At 53.2% G+C, this 13,253-nt stretch overlaps 2 protein-coding genes across 3 annotated transcripts in view; both read left to right on the plus strand.

Annotated features, from left to right (window-relative positions):
- ANKRD65 (ankyrin repeat domain 65) overlaps positions 1 to 1,455 on the plus strand; it is a 3,574-nt gene extending 2,119 nt beyond the window's left edge. The window contains exons 4-5 of the mRNA XM_049618933.1: positions 1 to 135; positions 654 to 1,455. Coding sequence (XP_049474890.1) covers positions 1 to 135; positions 654 to 1,094 — 576 coding nt within the window. The 3' untranslated portion in view covers positions 1,095 to 1,455. The remainder of the gene's footprint in view (positions 136 to 653) is intronic.
- A 4,105-nt stretch (positions 1,456 to 5,560) lies between these two features.
- On the plus strand, positions 5,561 to 11,033 carry MRPL20 (mitochondrial ribosomal protein L20). 2 transcript variants are annotated; one of them, XM_049618302.1, is made up of 4 exons: positions 5,588 to 5,726; positions 5,816 to 5,926; positions 9,162 to 9,239; positions 10,636 to 11,033. In XM_049618302.1, exons 1-4 carry the CDS (start codon positions 5,640 to 5,642, stop codon positions 10,807 to 10,809), a joined length of 450 nt encoding a protein of 149 aa, XP_049474259.1. In that variant the 5' UTR covers positions 5,588 to 5,639; the 3' UTR covers positions 10,810 to 11,033. The 2 variants fall into 2 exon arrangements, with proteins under 2 accessions (XP_049474258.1, XP_049474259.1); XM_049618301.1 differs by lacking the exon at positions 10,636 to 11,033 and having other exon boundaries at positions 5,561 to 5,726; positions 9,162 to 10,614.
- The last annotated feature ends 2,220 nt before the right edge of the window (positions 11,034 to 13,253 follow it).

Here is a 13,253-nt window from a genome sequence, read left to right on the forward strand (position 1 = left end):
GCCCTGCTCGTGGCGGCCGCGGCCGGGCGCGGGGCGGCGCTGCGCCTGCTCCTGGCGCGCGGGGCCCGGGTGGACGCCCGGGACGGCGCGGGGGCCACAGCGCTCGGCATCGCGGCGAGCCTGGGCCGCACGCAGGTACGTTCCGGCCCGGCTGCGGGGAGGGCGCGGACAAGCGGGGCCCCCCCGGACAGACCGAGCGAGACTGGAGGGCGGGAGGGGCGGCGGGGAGGGGCTGCCGGGGCCCTGAAGGCAGCCTTGACTGCGTGTCTCACGGAAGCCCGGGGAGGACGCCTGGGGGAGGGGGGGGGGGCGAGGAGGGCATTCGGACTTTATTCTGGTGACCGGCAGCAACGAATATGTATTGAGCACCAGGAGTGTGCTTGAGTCCAGCGGGTCCCTAGGCAGCGGGGAGGGGGCAGCCGGCTGCTCAGTCTTGGGTTTTGGCTGAGAAGTTCCAAGTGGATGTGTTGGAGTAGAGCCCCTTCAGACCGGCAGAGGTGCTGGCTCATTCTTACCAAGCGGGGAAGCGGCATTGAGAAAGAGGCTGCTAGGTCGGGGAGGCCAGATGAGGTGTGGGTCAGACAAAAGCTGTGTGGCCCCAGCCCCTCACCTGCCTGGGCCAGTCCCTGTCCTCTCCTTCCCTCCTCTTCCAGGACATGGAGGTGCTGCTTGACCGTGGGGCAGATCCCAGGCTCAAGGACAGGCACAGTCGCTCTGCACTCCACAGGGCTGCTGCTGGTGGACACCTGCCCGCTGTCCAGCTGCTAGCGGCCTGGGGAGCGGAGCTGGATGCTGGAGACTCACTGGGCCTCACACCACTGCACCACGCCGCTCGGGGAGGCCATGCAGAGGTTGCCAGCCACCTCCTAGACAGGGGAGCGCAGGTCAATGCTGCTGGGTGGCTCCACAAGACCCCCCTTCACCTTGCCATGGAGCACGGCCACGGCCCCACCGCAGAGCTCCTGCTGAGCCGAGGGGCTAGCCCCACCTTGAGGACACAGTGGGGTGAGGTGGTCCGGGACCTGGTGTCCGAGGGGGCCTGCCCCAGGCGCTGCTCACCCTTTGCAGAGAGTAGGAGTGGGAGGGGCACATAGCCCCAGAGGCCCTGAGCTGGGCAGAAGGCTCCAGGCTCCCACAGCCTTCCGAGTGTGCCAGGCTCCTCTCTTCTGGGCCGAGACTGCCTGCCTGGACAGAGGGGAGGACAGCTGAGAGGTTCCTGGAAGAGAAGGGGGGCAGTGGCTTGAGCTCCGGTAATGGGCCCGGGGATAGCAGAGAGACTGAGTTGTGGCAACAGATTTGACTAAAACCTGACAGTGTCCCCTGGGTCCATCATGGGGTTGTCACTCTCAGCTGCTCTGTACATGGGGATTATCTTCCTGTGTTTTGTTAGATCCGATATTTGTCTGTTGGCACCCGTGTATTACAAGGCCGAACCAGTGGCCCCAGCTGTTTCCATCTCTCCTGTGATCGAGCCTGTACTCAGAACTGCTGTCCTCTCTCCACACTCAGTTGATATTCCCCCTGTCCTAAATTATCTAGGGTCAGGTACCTGTCAACTAGGGACAGGCCCCATGCGCCAACGACCACTGGGATTATCCAACCAGTCAGTTCTAAACTGCTTTCCTTGCCCTGCCTTGCCTTTCCTGTGGGAACCCCAATGAAGGCTCTGGCCGGAGCTTTCCCCTTGCTCCCGCTTTTGCCTCCAGAGGACACTGGCGCCTCTCCCTGTGGCCCTGTAGGGCACGGTGTGCCCTCTTCTCTCAGGAAATGCAGGTAATAAGAAATGTACTCTCAATGGCATCAGCCTCTCCCTGTCATCACTCAGCCGTCTCCATAAATTAAAACTCCCGCGGTACGATTGAAACAGAGGGACGCTTGTCTCTGACTGTCCACCTCTGTATCCTCATAGAAAAATCACCACCATTGTTCGATTTAAAACTATAATTTTTCTGAGAGAACATCTTTTTCAAAAAAAATATTTTTTTAATGTTTTATTTTTGAGAGAGAGAGAGAGAGAGAGAGCGCGCACAAGCTGGGGAGGGGCACAGAGAGAGGGAGACACAGAATCTGAAGCAGTCTCCAGGCTCCAAGCTGTCAGCACAGAGCCTGACGTGGGGCTTGAACCCACGGACCATGAGATTATGACCTGAGCTGAAGTCGGATGCTTAACCGACTGAGCCACCCAGGCGCCCTGAGAGAACAGCTTTATAGGACACATTTCATTTTTGAAAAGTGAGAGTCGTGCCAAATTAGTGCCCCTGCCATGGAAGTGTTTGGATTTACATCTAGGGCAACAGGAAGCCTTGAGGGAATTTGTGTGAATACGACGTGGTCTGATCTGATCTGCTCAGGAGCCTGCCATGTACAGAGTGGATTGTATCTGGGGAAGGAAGATACAGGGAAACCAGTGAGATGGTGGCATGTTAGCGGGGGTGGGATAAGCCTCAAAATCAGACTGATTCTGTGGGAAGAGCCCCCTGGACTTGCTGGCAGGTTGGACATGGGGGGCCAGGGAGACGGAAATAACAATGACTCCTAGTGAGACCTAGGCCTGGGGTGGAGGGTGGGTGCTGGACTTTTTACTACACGAGGAGGGCAGACACCCAGGAGATGAGAAGGGGGGGAAGGTGGGGGCTGGAGGGACGTCTTCAGGATCCTCAGTGAAGATGGTTTTCAAAGGGCAGGATGGCCCTACACCCGGCTGGCCGGCACAGCCTGTGGGCTCTACCTTCAGAGCACACTGGGCACTCAACTGCCTCTAACCTCCTCCACTGTGTCTACCACGGCCAAGCCACCATCAGCCTCGCCTGGAATGTCGTGTTGCCCCAGGCAGGCCAGCTTCGAGCCTAACTGCTCTCCCTGCTTGAGCCCTTGTCTCCCTGCAGTCTGTTTGCAAAACGGCAGCTCTAAGATTATTTAATAAGTTGGATGATGCCCGTAATGACTTCCCCTTTCACGAGTGTGAAAAACAAATGTGTCATATTGACGTGTTCAGATGCCCTAGTAACCTCACACAGCTCACATACTCTCTCTACAATGTGATTTCCGTGTTTCTCCCACGAAAATTAGTAACAGAAAACCTCACTAAAATGTAGTTAGGAGGTTCGGTCAGGGGAGCTCTCACCTCGCACTCCTCATCAACTGCTGACCGAACAAGAAGAGAGGGACTCTGCAGGTGGATGCTACTTCATGACCCCAGCTGAAGAAAAAAAGATTTTCTCATCTCCCCAGCAACAGCTCAGCCAATGAGAAGCCATTACACTTCAAACTCTCAGTTTACTCCGGTGGACTTTTTGTTTGCAACAGTTCCTCCAACTGCCACTTTCCTCTAGAAACCAGTCGCGTGTGGTTGTCGCTCCAGATTTTCCAGTAGTTTGCCTGGCCCGGATTGTAATTTTCTTCTATTCTCAAATAAACCTATTTTTTTTTTTTTTTTTTGCTGGTAAAACAACTGACCATTTTATTTTTAATATTAACACTACCATCCGGAGTTGGAGTCAGTGCCTCTGCCCCTTGACGTTGAGTGAACTTTTGTGACTATTCAAGCTTCCGGAGTACTGCTGAAATGATGCCGTGTGGCCCTACAGGGTGGGCCAAGAAGGCGGTAGGGCATCCGCACCACCTCGCGCTTCAGCCACCATGCAGGGAATGACTGCCCTGAAGCCACCATGCTGTGAGGGATCCCAAATGCAGCATGGTAGCCAGAACATCAAAGTCCTTACATGACCAAGGTCCTCCACATCCTCACCAACTTCCATCTCCTGCCTCTGATTTGCTCACTTTGATTCAGGGCTCCCTGGGATTCTCATTTGCCCCACCCCCAGCACATTGTTTTTTTGTTTTTTTTTTTTAAGTTTTAATTTGATCTCCACATCCAATGTGGGGCCCAGCCCAAACTCCTGACCATGAGATCAAGAGTCACATGTTCCACCAACTGAGCCAGCCAAGCACTCCCAACGTTTTTGCTGTTGTTGACCTTACCAGGTGCTCTCCTGCCTCTAGTCCTTTACACCTGCTGGCTCCTCTGCCTGGCATACTCTTCCCACAGATATCTGCTTGGCTCAATCAGTCACTTCCTTCTGAACACTACTCTCTCACTGCACCCTCTAACACTATTTAAATTTGCCCCTCCCAAAGGGGAAAGCTCTTCTTTAAGTAGAGTGCCAATAACTATAGGAAGAACGATGGGGTCAGAAAATTAACAATGAATGCTCCAACGAATGAATGCAAATTAAAACGTTTTTAAATGTTTATTTATTTCTGAGAGACAGCGCACAAGCAGGGGAGGGGCAGAGAGGCAGAGAGAGAGAACCCAAGCAGGTTCCAGGCTCTGAGCTGTCAGCACAGAGCCCAACTCGAACTCACAAGCCGCAAGATCATGACCTGAGCCGAAGTCAGCCGCTTAACTGACTGAGCCACCCAGGCGCCCCAGGAGTTATTCTTCCCAGGAAGAATAATCTTAAAATGGAAAAAACTGTGGTTAAGCAACTGACTTTGGCTCTGGTCATGATCTCACGGTTCATGGGTTAGAGCCTTGCTTCCGGCTCTGTGCTGACAGCTCAGAGCTTGAAGCCTGCTTCGGATTCTGTGTCTCCCTCTCTCACTGCCCCTCTTTTGCTCACACACACACACACACACTCTCTAAAATAAACATTAAAAAAAAAATTTGAAAAAACTGTCAACAGTTGGTACTATGGGGTAAAATACCTTGGGGAGTTAGAAGTAAGTAGTCTTGCAACTTTTCTGTAATTTCAAAAGTTACAAAGAAAAAAAGGGAAGGGGCGCCTGGGTGGCTAAGTCAGCTAAGCACCGACTTCCGCTCAGGTCATGATCTGGCTGGCTGCTGGTTGGGCTGGAGCCCTGCGTGGGGCTCTGTGCTGACAGCTCTGAGCCTGGAGCCTGCTTGGGATTCTGTGTGTCCCTCTGCCCCTCCCCTGCTGGCTCGCTCGCTCGCTCTCTCTCTCAAAAACAAACATTAAAAAAAATTTTAAGTTACAAAGAAACTGCATGCTCCCATTCTGCCCCCCCACTTCATTATTTTTCAAATTAATGGTAATATAGTGGTAAAATATACATAAAATTTACCATTTCGTCTCAATTTTGGTATATGTACTGCTGAAGTGAGCACCCATTTTGACCATTTTAAAGTGGACAATTCCATGGTGTTTAGCATCTTTACAGCATTACGCAACCGTCACCAGTATCCAGTTGCAGAACATTTCATCACCCCAAAAGGAAAACGTGCCCACGGGCGGCCACTCCCCATCTCCACCCTCCCACCTTTCCGCTTATTCTGGGCATTTCCTACGAGTGGAACCATTAATGTTTCCTTTCTCCACCGCCCCTTCCGCGTCCGACGCGCTGCCCTGTAAAGACTGGGAGCCCCACCCCCTCGGTGGCAGCCAGCCCCCGCGGAGGGCGCTCCGCAGCAGCCCGTCCGAGCCCCCAGCGACGCGAACTGTCACGCACGGGAACGCGCACAAGACTCGGCCCGTGGGTGACGGCTCTGGCAGCACTCGCGGCGCCCCGGAAGTCCCCGCCGGGCCGCCGACCCGGAAGCGCTCGGGCGCGGCCACCGCTTCCGCCGAGGGCGGTGCGGCGCGTGCGCGGCCGGGCGCGGGCGCCGGCCGGTGGGTGCCATGGTCTTCCTCGGCGCGCCGCTGTGGCTGCGGAGCCGCCTCACTGACCGCTACTGGCGGGTCCGGGAGGTGCTGCAGCACGCGCGGGTGAGTCGGCCGCGCACGCCCCGCGTCCGCCGCGTCTCCTCCCGGCCCGGGGCGCGCTGACCAGCCTCCTTTTCCGTTTCTTCACCCAGCACTTTCGGGGAAGGAAGAATCGGTGCTACCGGCTGGCGGTCAGAGCGGTGACCAGAGCGTTTGTGAAATGCACGAAAGCGCGAGGACTGAAGAAGCGGAACATGAGGACAGTAAGCGCGGGCCCGGGGAGGCTAGGCTTGGTCGGCCCCTCCCTCCCAGCCCTTCCTCGTGGCGCCGGGAGAGCCGCGGTCGCTGCAGGGAGGAGGCTGGACTCTCCGCCGTCCGAGAGCCATTTCGAACCCAGCGAGACAGGCCTCTGGGTCCTGACCCTCTCCGCCCCCCACCCCCCATCCCGCCTTAGGGGATGGCTTCTCCGCCCTCAGTACCACCGCCGGTCTCCTCGTTTCTGTTTCTCTCACTTCAGATCTTTTTTTTAATGTTTATTTTTGAGACAGAGACAGAGTGTGAGCAGGGAAGGGGCAGAGACAGGGGGAGACAACAGAATCCGAAGCAGGCTCCAGGCTCTGAGCTGTCAGCGCAAAGCCCGACGCGGGGCTCGAACTCGGAACCGGGGGATCATGACCTGAGCCCAAGTCGGAAGCTTAACCGACTGGGCCCCCCAGGCGCTCCCGTTTCTCTCACTCCACGTCCGAAACCCGGCAAATTCTGGCCGCCCCACGGACCGAATCTGGGATGTCCGGGAGCTCACCTTCTCCCCACCCACTCCCACTTGGGCCCGTGTCAGAGCCTCCTTGCCCTTCTCCCTCCTTCCACCAGCCACCATTGTAGTCTCTACTGCTCCCATCTCGCCTCTGCTTAAAACCCTGTGGTGGCTTCTCACCACACCCCTAATGAAAGTCGCCCCCAGGCCGACTTGGTTACTGAGACCTTGTCCCTGGCCACCCCGTGTGGCTCACCTGCCCCAGGGCCACTCTTGGCTTCCCATGCGCATCTGGAGGAGGCCAAGCCTGCTTCCTCACAGGCTGTTTGCACTTATGGTTGGTTTCTTCTGCGTCCTGGGTCCCGCTTCACTGCCTGCGGTGGGCGTCCCTGAATCTCCTGCACTTAGCATCCAATATACCACAAATTTGACTTCATTGGTTATTGCTCCCAGGCCCCAAATGTAAGTATCAGGAGCGAGCTTTGTGTTCTTTTGAATTCTGTAACCTCCCGCCTAGATCACTAACACTTTGCAAATATTGCCTGAATGAATAAGGGAGAGGGGAGAATTCTGACCCTTTAAAATCGGAAATGCCCCATTAACTGTAGGTTAGGATCACAGCATGATAGACTATCCCTGCACATGATGGCCTGGTGTGCAGGAGTGGCCTCTGCATCCCAGCTCTGTTCTTTGTGTCTTTTATTTTCTCAGAACGGTCAGGTGGTGCTTCCTGTGACCTTGTGGGCATCTGGTCAGGCCAGATTGCTGCTCATGGGAGCAGAGGTTCTCCTCGTGGGGTGGGGGCCCGGTACCGCCACAGCCTCACGTAGGAACATGGTAGCAGTGTAGATTCGCAGGCCCCACCGCACCTACTGAATCAGAAACTCTGGAGGTGGGGCCTAGAAAAATGTTTTGTTTTTTTTTTTTAATTTTTTTTTTTAATGTTTATTTATTTTTGAGACAGAGAGAGACAGAGCATGAATGGGGGAGGGTCAGAGAGAGGGAGACACAGAATCCGAAACAGGCTCCAGGCTCTGAGCGGTCAGCACAGAGCCCGACGCGGGGCTCGAACTCACGGACTGCGAGATCATGACCTGAGCCGAAGTCGGTCGCTTAACCGACTGAGCCACCCAGGCGCCCCTAGAAAAATGTTTTAATAAACCTCTAATAATTCTGATGCACGTTCAAACTTTAGAACCACTGAAGTAGAAGAAGAAAATGGACTTGAGTACCACCTTAAGATTGAGTAAAGAATGCCTTAAGAATCTAATCCCCCCTCTTTTTAAGATTAAAAAAATAATAACAAAAGCAAAGGTAAAAAAGATTTATTTTTAGAGTAATCGGTACACCCAACGTGGGATTAAAACTCACAACCCCAAGGTTGAGAGTTGCATGCTCTACTGAAGGAGCCACCCAGTTGCCCCACAATCCAAGCCCTTGTTTAACAGACCAGGTTTGTTGTTGATGCACAAACTTCCACATCACTCTGACTTACCTTCCAGATCATTCTGAACCTAACCAGCCTTGATTTCCCTGCAGTTTTCAGACCTTTTGCTGTGCCTGGAACCTACCCTGCTGCTCCCTGCCAGGAGGGTCCTCTGTGATGCTTCTCCCTCCCTCCAGCCCTGCCCCTCCCTCAAGACCGTTTTCCATCCCCCTCCGTGAAGCTTTCACCTCAAGTTTTTCATCCCCACCTGGTAGCACTGATCTCAGTGGCTGTTGTAGCTCATTGGTGTGTATCTTTTGTACACTGAGCTGTGTCTGCCACAGAATCTTTTGCTCATTTTTGTCTTCTCGGGGCCTAAAAATGTGTATTGAATTAGTGCTTTATACTGTGGGACTTTCCTATTTATCACTTAGAAGCTTGCATTTGAACGAGGAGCATCAGCCTTTGCTGGCTGACTGTACTACGGCCCAGTGTGCCTGAATAGAAAGCACTGCTTTTCTATTTTAATCTTTTTTAAGTTTACTTATTTTGAGAGAGAGCACAAGCAGGGGAGGGGCAGAGAGAGAGAGAATACCAGGCAGGCCCCTTGCTATCAGTGCAAAGACCGACATGGGGTTTGAACTCATGTACTGGGAGTACTGTGAGATCATGACCTGAGCCCAAACCAAGAGTCCGATGCCTAACTGAGCCCCTCAGGCACCGCAATTTTTCTATTTACTTTTGCAAAAAAAAGTTTACTTTGATTTTTAGTTGACTCAGAACCTTTGCTGGGAGTTGTGGAGGTAATGCACAATAGTTCTTTTTTAAATTTTATCTTATTTTTATTAAAAAAATGTTTTAATGTTTATTATTTTTGAGAAAGAGAGTGCAAGCAGGGGAGGGGCAGAGAGAGAGGGAGACACAGAATCTGAAGCAGGCTCCAGGCTCTGAGCTGTCAGCACAGAGCCCGACACGGAGCTTGAACTCACGAACCATGAGATCATGACCTGCATGGAAGTCAGACACTTAACTGCCTGAGCCACCCACGTGCCACTAGTTCTTTTTTTAATTAAAAAAAAAAAAAAAAAAAGTCATTTGAGAGAGAGTGTGCGCGTGTGAGTGGGGGAGGGGCAGAGAGAAGGAGACAGAATCCGAAGCAGGCTCTAGACTCAGCTGTCAGCACAGAGCCTGATGCAGGACTTGAACCCACAAACCTCAAAATCATGACTAGAGCCGAAGTCAGACACCAAACTGACTGAGCCACCCAGGCGCCCCTGGACAACTAGCTCTTAAGCATCTCGATGTTTTCTTATTTCAGCTTTGGATTAATCGAATTACAGCTGCCTCCCAGGAACATGGCCTGAAGTACCCAGCATTCATTGTCAATTTAATTAAGGTACGGTTGAGGACGTGGTCTGTTGAGATCTACAGAAAGTGGCCCAACTGGTGTGGTCCAGTACAATGGGCAGCAGAGTGTCAGCCCCCTGCCGAGTTCTCAAGTTGGAGTTTTGGCAAGTTTAGGGACTCCTCACGATGGCTTCGTCTCTGCCTGGCTGGTAGCAGAACTGGCAGTAGGGCAAGTGGTACCAGGACATGAGCCCTCATGTTTCCCCATCAAGAGAAGCAGCAGAAAGCTTGGCTTTACTTTAAAGTGTAACTTCAGAGTTTTACACTGAGAGATTTCCGATGAGGAAGCAGATGAATCTGAAACTCCTGGTGTGAAACAGTAGGGTGGTGGTCTTGGGCAGGAGAGATTAAACATGTGTCACAAAATCTTGGTAATTGTTGAATGTAGTGATTATGCTAATCCCTCTCCTTTTGTTTGCATTCGATTTTTTTTTTTTAAGGGGATTGGGTGTTGTGCGTCTAGCGTGTAGCACGCCCTGCCTTTGGTACTTTGCAAGGATCCTCATGCGTGACATCCCCATTTTACTGACAAGGAGCTAAGGCTCAGGACGGACTGTGCCCAAGGCACATAAGGCCCAGGTAGCGGAGGAGCCACCCCTGCATAGTTGGGTTGATCCGCAGGATTATCCTTTCTTTTGCTCTTCAAGTTCGTCAGTTTTCAGAAGTCACCTGCAGTTTTACCCGATAGGTGGGAATTGAGAATGCCTGGTTTTGTTCCTGACTCCGTGCTCCCATCTCACGTACTTCTCTGTGTCTCATTTCATTGTAGAATGAGAATTGTGATATCCTCTTTGAAGCTGACTTAAAGGGCTACCCCAGGCCAGCAGTCATAGCTCTGTCTGGGTGATGAACGTTGACCCTAAATAAGGTCTTTGTTAGTTTGGTTTCTGTTTTTTAAGTTTTGAAAGGGAGTGTGAGCGAAGGAAGGGGCAGAGAAAGAGGGGGACAGAGGATCTGAAGCTAGCCCCTCGCTGACAGCAGTAAGCCCAGTGCAGGGCTAGAACTCACAAACTATGGGATCATGACCTGAGCTGAAGTTGGACGCTCAACTGAGTCACCCAGGTGCCCGCCTAAACAAGGTTCTTAACTCCATGGCTGGCACCAGGACTGGGTGCCAGCATTCTTGTCCACGCACATCACCTCTTGCAGCGACGCCTTCCCCCGTCCTAGTCCACATTTATCCTCCAGCATCCTGCTTTGATAGGATTGGCCCTGTGCTCTCCACCTCCTCAAACAGACCATGTGTCCCAGGACAGAGGCCGCCCTGGAGCCGTGCAGGATGTGCTTAGCAGCAGAGACCATAGGACTCTCAGCTGCATTCAGTCTTGCTGCTTTTCACCGAAACACACTTCCGATGCTGACACAGGATTTGATTTTCTTCCCAGTGCCAGGTGGAGCTCAACAGGAAAGTGCTTGCGGATCTAGCCATCTATGAACCAAAGACTTTTAAATCTTTGGCTGCTTTGGCCAAAAGGAGGCGACAGGAAGGATTTGCTGCTGCCCTGGGGGATGGGAAAGAGCCCGAAGGCGTATTTTCCAGAGTGGTGCAGGATTGCTGAGCGGGATTCCGACATGCATGCTTTCTGCATGCTCTTTGCAGCGGAGTGTCTTGGGAAAAGGTTTTTCCCCCTGATGATCACAGCAGCTAAAATAGGAGCTAAAAACTACTTGTCAACAGCGTGTGATCAGCAATTATGTTAATTTGCATTTTAGTAAAAGGCGTGTAAGGTCCCTTCTTCCCTCATTGAGACAGATAAATAAAGCTTGTGTGGTGTGGTGTTCAGTGTTCTGAGTTGTGTTCTCCGGTATAAGCACACGTGCCATGGGTGCCCTGTGGGAGACTGCCAGGTTGAGGGGTTCAACTGAGCCTGTGCTTCCTCTCGGAGCCTGAGATCTCCTGTGGGTAGTCTGTTCAGAACTCAAGCTTCAAAACCCCACTCTGACCCTGCCCAGGCTTAACCTTGTCTTCTACCCTTCTGGCCCTCCCCTTGCCTTCAGTTTCCAGCAGGGACCATGGTGCTCAGCTCTTGGGCCACCCTGAGTGCCAGTTTCAATTTCCCTGCTTGCTTCCTCAACTCTCCAGCCCAGTAAGAGCAGCAAGCCGGGTGGCTCTCCCTAAGCACAAAGTCAAGCCCAGAACAGGTTCCCAACATGCTAGCTACCTTGATGAGGAAGAACTCGCCGCAGCTCTAACTCCGCACGTCCCTTATGTCCGTCCGCTGCTGACTGCTGCCTTGCAGGTGTATCTGCCTCCCTGCTCGGGCCCAGGTCCCTCCGGTTACCCTCTTGGTGAGCAGATGCCACCCTCAGCCTCTCTTGCGTGTATTTTACATTCCCCTCTTGGCCAGCTCTCGTCTCCACCTCTTGCTTCCTGCCACTGGGTCTACAGTCGGCCCCATCAGGCCTAGGCAGCTCTCACCAAAGCCATCAGGAACCAAAATCCAACAGATACAGTCAGCACTTGACCCCCAAGGACCACGGACTCCCTCCCCTCTTCCCACGCAGTCTCCCTTTGCCCTCTGCCTCACCCTCCCACAGGCTCCAGCCCAGGGGAGTTCTTCAGGCCCACAGTAGCAGCGGCTGTCTGCATTTACCTGGCAATGTACACCTGCCTACCCAGACCGGGCGCCCACCTTGCTCCCACTCCTAATGTTCCCATGATGAGGCCTCCATCCTTTGCTAGTAGTCCCCTGAAAGTCCTTCCGGGTTCCTGTGGACTCGGCACCCACCTCCAGACCCACAGAGAACCAATCAAGTCCTGACCGCCTACCACTTGGTGATCTCCTGAATCTGTCCACTTTACTTCATCTTAACTACAGGCCAGCATTTCTTCTGGCTTCAGTTACTGTACTGGCCTAACAGGCCCCTCCTCCTGACTCTTGGTGTCTAATGAAGGTCACCGGACCATTTGGAGGTGCGGGGCTGAGTTGTTCACGGTCTCTTGCACCCAGGGTGCTCAATGTGCACTAGTCAGTAAGTGGGTTTTGAATAGACAGCAGGGTGGAGGACACACAGGGCCCTTTGGTGTGTGGGGCTGAGCTGCGTGTGCCGTGAGCTGCTGCGTCAGAGCTGCCTGCCTTTGCTTTTGCATCTCAATAAAGGAGCATGGGTGTGTGGTAAACAGCAGTGGGCTGCCCCCAGCACCCACTCTCCCCCCAGCAACAGGATCCCGGTTTCCCCTCATGTAAGCCTGGGTGCATGGCCTGGCTCTGACCGGCTAGAGCCATCAGCTTTTCCTTCGTTTCTGGCCACTACTTAGCGGATGGAAAAATCACCCAGGCAGTGCCAAAGAGAAACAAGCTGTTTCCTGGAGTTTCCAGACAAGAAAAAATTCCTCCTTTCCTGAACAGTGTGAGGACATTCTGGAGCTGCCAACGTGAGGTAGGGGTGATGGGGCACTGTAACCACGTTGCCCACGGAGATGAGAAAAAGGCTGGATCTTGGTTGGCACTGTTTGAGTTGCAAAATCAAGTTATCACCAGGGGTGAAAGCCAATGGTGGCCTCTGGGTTTGAGCAGTTTGAGGCGAGGGCAGTGTCTGCACCTGCCCCACCCAGCTGCCCCTCACCCAGGCATTCCCAGCATCCTCACATGGGTTCTCGCACTAGTCCTGGTAAAAGTTTCGGTACAAATCATTTGTACCGCAGTTACTCCTCTGGTACAGATGCGATAGCAGTACCGCTGTCAGATGACGTTAAAAAAAAGAAAAAGAAAAAAAGATAAAAACCCTGAGAGAGCTAGGAGTAACTGATGAGGAAACGGAGGTTCAGGATCAACAGGGGTTCACAAATGCACAAACCCCTTCGAAGGCTCCCCACCGGAAAATAAAGTCCAAGCTCCCTCCCACCCTCCCGGGGCCATCCACCCTGGCTCTCTTTCCCCCGATCCCGGGAAGAACTCAGGCCTTTTCCCATGCTCCGCAGAAACATCGAATTCAACGTTCACAGTTACTTTTCCCGTGGCCCCCGTTTGGCAGGCAAGAATTTCAGGAATCTGGTGGCAAC

The sequence above is a fragment of the Panthera uncia genome (genome assembly GCF_023721935.1).
Source record: "Panthera uncia isolate 11264 chromosome C1 unlocalized genomic scaffold, Puncia_PCG_1.0 HiC_scaffold_4, whole genome shotgun sequence".
NCBI lineage: Eukaryota > Metazoa > Chordata > Mammalia > Carnivora > Felidae > Panthera > Panthera uncia.